Here is a 7500-nt window from a genome sequence, read left to right on the forward strand (position 1 = left end):
CCAGTGGGCCAATTACATGAGTTATATTTTGTCATTGTCGGGTGGAAACCTTTTATGTCCAAAACCGTTTTTACCGGGGGCAGTGTGTGTGTGTGCATGTGCATGTGCGCAGGGGCGCTGGAAGTGGGGTGCTGAGGGAGCTGCAGCTCCCCTGGTGGTGGGGAGGAAAAAAAAAAAAAAAAAAAAAAAAACATTTTTTTTTTTTTTTTTTAATAAGCCTATATATACACACACACAGAGCTATATTAAAACAATAATGTATTTGACTTTGGGGAATAAAATATGTTGAAAAAAGGTATTTGATTATCACATGGTGACCTAATCACATGGTCACCTTGCCACTTCCGGTCAGAAGGAAAGTCAAATTTAAATCCCGCTTTGATGGCACACCAAAGTCTATTTATTTGAGAACTAGAAACTGTCTATAGGCTCATTGTTGCAAACTAACACTGTTGTATATGGGGAATAAAAAACAGTAGAAAACTGTTACAAAAATAATACCCGATTTTGTAGTGTGTGCGTGAGTGACTGTGTGTGTGCATAGGTGCTGTGTGTTGCACTGTGTGCTAAAATAACTAGTAACTATATAGCTCCTTGTTACACCGTTGTGCTGGGAATAAGCACCCGAAACTGTAATAAAAATAACCCAAAACCGGATAAAAAAACGTGAATTTTTCGGCGTGTGGCCTTTGGCCGCACGCATGAACTCCTCCAGGCTCAGCTCCCCTTGGGATTTGGGAGTTCCAGCGCCCCTGCATGTGCATGTGCGTTTGTGTGCGTGCGTGCGCGCGCGCGCGCGTGTGTGTGCGTGCGTGCGTGCGTGCGTGTGTGTGTGCGTGTGTGTGCGTGCGTTACCTCGGCTAACGGGGGTGTGTCCCGGAGACAGGATGTGGTTGATGTGGGCGTGTCCGTTGTCGGGCGTGTCACTTCCTGGGTGGGGGGAGGGGAGGAGGAGGGGCGGGGGGGGAGGGGAGGGGCCTCTCTCGGCTGCTTTCCTTACGAGGCTTCATCAGTTTAGCCAGAGCTTTAGCACCGACCCACTGGCTCCTCCTAGTGGTTAATAACAACATTACAACATGACCCACTGGCTCCTCCTAGTGGTTAATAACAACATTACAACATGACCCACTGGCTCCTCCTAGAGGTTAATAACAACATTACAGAGCTTTAGCACCGACCCACTGGCTCCTCCTAGTGGTTAATAACAACATTACAACATGACCCACTGGCTCCTCCTAGTGGTTAATAACAACATTACAACATGACCCACTGGCTCCTCCTAGTGGTTAATAACAACATTACAACATGACCCACTGGCTCCTCCTAGAGGTTAATAACAACATTACAGAGCTTTAGCACCGACCCACTGGCTCCTCCTAGTGGTTAATAACAACATTACAGAGCTTTAGCACCGACCCACTGGCTCCTCCTAGTGGTTAATAACAACATTACAGAGCTTTAGACCCACTGGCTCCTCCTAGAGGTTAATAACAACATTACAGAGCTTTAGCACCGACCCACTGGCTCCTCCTAGTGGTTAATAACAACATTACAGCGCTTTAGACCCACTGGCTCCTCCTAGAGGTTAATAACAACATTACAGAGCTTTAGCACCGACCCACTGGCTCCTCCTAGTGGTTAATAACAACATTACAACATGTAATATGACTGCTCCTCCAACATGATGAATATTCATGTTAATTAATCACTGACTCCTCCTACATGATGAATATTCATGTTCATTTTAGCCTCCTGTAATCATAATTATTACAGGAGTCATTCTGGTCACATTTTAGTGTTTCACCCCAGAAAGTTAAAAAGAAAACATAGAATCAGTTAATACAACAGGAACAGATCTATAGGTCCAGGCAGTGAAATAGTTAATAATACAACAGGAACAGATCTATAGGTCCAGGCAGTGAAATAGTTAATAATACAACAGGAACAGATCTATAGATCCAGGCAGTGAAAGAGTTAATAATACAACAGGAACAGATCTATAGATCCAGGCAGTGAAAGAGTTAATAATACAACAGGAACAGATCTATAGATCCAGGCAGTGAAAGAGTTAATAATACAACAAAACAGATCTATAGATCCAGGCAGTGAAAGAGTTAATAATACAACAGGAACAGATCTATAGGTCCAGGCAGTGAAAGAGTTAATAATACAACAGGAACAGATCTATAGATCCAGGCAGTGAAAGAGTTAATAATACAACAGGAACAGATCTATAGGTCCAGGCAGTGAAAGAGTTAATTACTTTTTGGGGGCGGGGTCGTAGAACTTGTATTGATCCATGATCTTCTCCTCCAGCTTCTCCTTCTGACGTCTGAGAGCGTTGAGCTTATCTCTGAACACACACACACACACACACACACACACACACACACACACACACACACACACACACACACACACACACACACACACGTTTACACTTGGCATTTAGATCAGATATTGAACATTGTGATCAACATCAGTGAAAAGTCAGCCTTAAACTAAATCTACAAGCTCACAACGGTTGCATCTGCGACGTGACGTGAGCTTGTATGTCTGCTGTTAACCGGAACAGGCTTGAGAAGTAAACAGATGAGAGACTGGTATCTTCAGGGTCCTTTACATTGTGGATAGAATGTTCACCAGATATATATATATATATAGATAGAATGTTCACCAGATATATATATATATATATATATATAGATAGAATGTTCACCAAAGGTAAGAAGAACATTGCATGGATTGATAAATGTCCTGCTGGTTTCTGTTTCTATGGATTACTGACTTTGTTGATGTTTCCTCATCTGACTGCCATACATCTACTCTTGTCAAGAAAGGTAGGATCCTGTGTGTGTGTGTGTGTGTGTGTGTGTGTGTGTGTGTGTGTGTGTGTGTGTGTGTGTGTGTGTGTGTGTGTGTGTGTGTGTGTGTGTCTCTCTCTCTCTCTCTCTGTGGCGAACAGCCTGCACCAGCAGCCCTGCTGTTTGTATTTGGGCAGGAGCAGCTTATACTGTTGGAGAAATGGTGATGTGAAGAATTCAGATTTGGAGATGGTGTGAATTCATTTAGCAATATCTTGCTTTCTAAATATGGTAGAAGTCCCAAACTCTGTCACAGGGTGGGGAAGAGTGTCAGCTATGGGTACTTCCCCTAGGTACTATCCTAGCTCCTATATTAACATATATATTTACATATATATTAACATATATTAACATATATATTTACATGTATATTTACATATATTAACATATATATTAACATATATATTAACATATATATTTACATGTATTAACATATATTTACATATATATTTACATGTATATTTACATGTATATTTACATATATATTTACATGTATATGTATATGTATATTTACATATATATTTACATATATATTTACATGTATATTTTCTGCTCCTGATGGTAGAGTTCCTTAGACTCCATGCTCCTCTCCAACAGACTGTGGTTTTGTTGACTCAACAAACTGATCTGACTGAGAAGATGATGATTCTCCTCCTCCAGGTTCCCCTTTAACCTGCTCAACAACTACACACACACACACACACACACACACACACACACACACACACACACACACACACACACACACACACACACACGATCAACATCAGTGAAAAGTCAGCCTTAAACTAAACTGAATCATGATGGTTTGGAGTCTTGGTTCTCCATCAAAGGTGGAGTTTTTCTCAACCTTTTAGGGCCTATTCCAATCCTTACCACCCCTTACCCCCTATCAATATACCCAGGTCCCTTACCCCCTATCAATATACCCAGGTCCCTTACCCCCTATCAATATACCCAGGTCCCTTACCCCCTATCAATATACCCAGGTCCCTTACCCCCTATCAATATACCCAGGTCCCTTACCCCCTATCAATATACCCAGGCCCCTTACCCCCTATCAATATACCCAGGTCCCTTACCCCCTATCAATATACCCAGGTCCCTTACCACCCCTTACCCCCTATCAATATACCCAGGCCCCTTACCCCCTATCAATATACCCAGGCCCCTTACCCCCTATCAATATACCCAGGTCCCTTACCACCCCTTACCCCCTATCAATATACCCAGGCCCCTTACCACCCCTTACCCCCTATCAATATACCCAGGTCCCTTACCCCCTATCAATATACCCAGGTCCCTTACCACTCCCTTACCCCCTATCAATATACCCAGGCCCCTTACCACCCCTTACCCCCTATCAATATACCCAGGTCCCTTACCCCCTATCAATATACCCAGGTCCCTTACCCCCTATCAATATACCCAGGTCCCTTACCCCCTATCAATATACCCAGGTCCCTTACCCCCTATCAATATACCCAGGTCCCTTACCCCCTATCAATATACCCAGGCCCCTTACCCCCTATCCAATACCCAGGTCCCTTACCCCCTATCAATATACCCAGGCCCCTTACCCCCTATCAATATACCCCGGTCCCTTACCACTCCCTTACCCCCTATCAATATACCCCGGTCCCTTACCACTCCCTTACCCCCTATCAATATACCCAGGTCCCTTACCACCCCTTACCCCCTATCAATATACCCAGGCCCCTTACCCCCTATCAATATACCCAGGCCCCTTACCCCCTATCCAATACCCAGGCCCCTTACCCCCTATCAATATACCCAGGTCCCTTACCCCCTATCAATATACCCAGGTCCCTTACCCCCTATCAATATACCCAGGCCCCTTACCCCCTATCAATATACCCAGGCCCCTTACCCCCTATCCAATACCCAGGTCCCTTACCCCCTATCAATATACCCAGGTCCCTTACCACTCCCTTACCCCCTATCCAATACCCAGGTCCCTTACCCCCTATCAATATACCCAGGTCCCTTACCGCCAAATTAAAACATAATATTTATATTTATTGTGAATTGTGTTGCTTATATAATTTTTAGATTGAATTCTTATGAAAGCCTTTCCAAAGTATTCTAGTGTGAGACCCTTTTAAATGTATTTCAGTGTGTGTGCATCAGGTCTAGTTTAGCTCTGGTCCAGAGCATTAGAGGTGTGTTCCTCTGCCTCCGCTCCGTCTCGTCTGGTCCGAAAATAACAAAAACTGTTTGGCCCTTCACCAAACCAAAGGTATCAGTGGGAGTTGAAAGCTTACTCTACTTAGTGGACGCAGTCTGAGCAGACAGACAGACAGACAGACAGACAGACAGACAGACAACTCCTCTAACACTATGGACCAGAGCTATGTGACAGACAGACAGACAGACAACTCCTCTAACACTATGGACCAGAGCTAGATAATATCTAATGCTTGGTGTTAAACAGACAGATCTCACACACCTCACAGTGGTAATATCAGATCTCACACACCTCACAGTGGTAATATCAGATCTCACACACCTCACAGTGGTAATATCAGATCTCACACACCTCACAGTGGTAATAACAGATCTCACACACCTCACAGTGGTAATAACAGATCTCACACACCTCACAGTGGTAATAACAGATCTCACACACCTCACAGTGGTAATAACAGATCTCACACACCTCACAGTGGTAATAACAGATCTCACACACCTCACAGTGGTAATAACAGATCTCACGCACCTCACAGTGGTAATAACAGATCTCACACACCTCACAGTGGTAATAACAGATCTCACACACCTCACAGTGGTAATAACAGATCTCACACACCTCACAGTGGTAATAACAGATCTCACACACCTCACAGTGGTAATAACAGATCTCACACACCTCACAGTGGTAATAACAGATCTCACACACCTCACAGTGGTAATAACAGATCTCACACACCTCACAGTGGTTGTCCAGTTTGGTCATGGTCAGGTCCAGTGATTGGTGCTGCTCCACCAGCGAATCATATTGCTCCATCCACCGACTGGCTTCCTGCTGGGCGGAGCTTAATGATTCTTTCAGTTCATTGGTTCTCTGTTGGAGCCCCTCCCACTGCTCCGATAGCTGGGATCTGCTGTCACTCAACCTGGGGGGAGGAGTCAAAATCAATGTGATTTAGGGTGCGTTCGGAAATGCGCACTCAACGCACTGGTGTACCGTCTTGTCGTTTGTTTATTCGGTGCGTTGTCGTTGGGAAATCCAGTGCACGGCGCACCAGTGTGCTGAGTGCATAGCCTGGTTAATAAACCAGACTGCACAACACCACCCCCTGTTGGTAGTGGTGGTGTGTGATAGAGTCTGACGCTTGCAGTCAGGCTACTGAGTGCACGCACTGAACGACCCTACTCAGAAGATGCTGCGTCAGCGCTGTGTTTTGATTGGTTGGTTTTCATGGCCGGTGTCTCGCGTTCTCAGCTGTGAACAATGGATTGATTGGTGTTTACCTGTCATTCTCAATCTTCAGCTGCAGGTCTATAGAAGTAGTGTAGTATGGTAGAGTGTAGTAGGGTGTATATAAGGGTGTATATAAAGGTGTATATAAGGGTAGGTAGGGTTCAGTAGGGTGTATATAAGGGTAGGTAGGGTGTATAATAACCTGTCATTCTCAGTCTTCAGCTGCAGGTTCTCCTGCTGCAGCAGTCTGTTCTTCTGAACCTCCAGGCTAAGCTCCTCCCTCTCTTTCTGGCCCCGCCCCTCCTGCTCCTCCCACTTCTCCTTCTGCTGCACCAGAGACACATACCTGACAGAGAGACATAGAGAATGAATCAGAGAGAGAGAGAGAGAGAGAGAGAGAGAGAGAGAGAGAGACATTAAGACACGCATTAAGACAAAGCAAATTTAGCATGTTTCCATTTGCGGGTGTCATTCGAATTAGCGACGGTCGCATGAATTGATCGGGCTGATTTTTTTAAGACCGAACCTGAGCACTGCACGTCTGACTGCTGTGACTCGGTCGCTGTCTAGTAGTGGGAAGAAGGGGTTATCAGTCATCATCATGGCCCCAAATAACTTTTAAATATATTACAATTGGCGTCATAATGTATTCGCATTTATTGACTGACCCGTTTCCATTCACTTATGCACATTTAGTTTATTCGATAAAGGCTCAAAATCCTCCTCCTCCAAGCGGATAACTTTTTTTGCGGATAATGAAAGTTTATTCGCATTTTGAAGTGTTTCCATAAAAACATTTTGCGAATAAGCCGTTAATGCGCAAAAAGTGGCTTTATGAAATAACTTTCACTGAGTCAACATAAGGCAGAACGTAGAAGTAAAGACAAACACAACGTGAGGTAGAAGTAAACACAAACACAACGTGAGGTAGAAGTAAAGACAAACACAACGTAAGGCAGAACGTAGAAGTAAAGGCAAACACAACGTGGCCTTGACGGGTACCCGTGTTTGACGGGTCAAAACGGGTGGAATTTATTCTATTATAAATTCACGGGTGCGGGGACGGGCGGTGCACAACTAAACACAGGCGGGCAGCATTTTACTGTGAAAATCAGACAACTGTTTCTGCCTAAACAACGTCACAAGAGCACAAACAGTGAGCAGCAGAACAGAACCACAGCATGCATACAG

General features: G+C 44.4%; 1 protein-coding gene across 3 annotated transcripts in view; it reads right to left on the minus strand.

Annotated features, from left to right (window-relative positions):
* Positions 1-7500, minus strand: part of ccdc88c (coiled-coil domain containing 88C) — an 80630-nt gene that overhangs the window by 7126 nt on the left and 66004 nt on the right. For 2 of the 3 annotated variants that reach the window (XR_013963135.1, XR_013963136.1), the window contains 5 exons: positions 6512-6655; positions 5815-6001; positions 3403-3548; positions 2264-2353; positions 856-1050 (listed from right to left, as the gene is read on the minus strand). Coding sequence is in view for 1 of the 3 variants with exons in the window: in XM_080750604.1 (XP_080606730.1) it covers positions 924-1050; positions 2264-2353; positions 3403-3548; positions 5815-6001; positions 6512-6655 (694 nt within the window). In the remaining 2 variants the exon portion in view is untranslated. Of the gene's footprint in view, positions 1-804; positions 1051-2263; positions 2354-3402; positions 3549-5814; positions 6002-6511; positions 6656-7500 lie in introns of those variants that run through there. The other variant, XM_080750604.1, reaches the window with a different exon arrangement.

Source organism: Nannobrachium achirus (assembly GCF_963921795.1).
Source record: "Nannobrachium achirus genome assembly, chromosome: 20".
Taxonomy (NCBI): Eukaryota; Metazoa; Chordata; class Actinopteri; order Myctophiformes; family Myctophidae; genus Nannobrachium; species Nannobrachium achirus.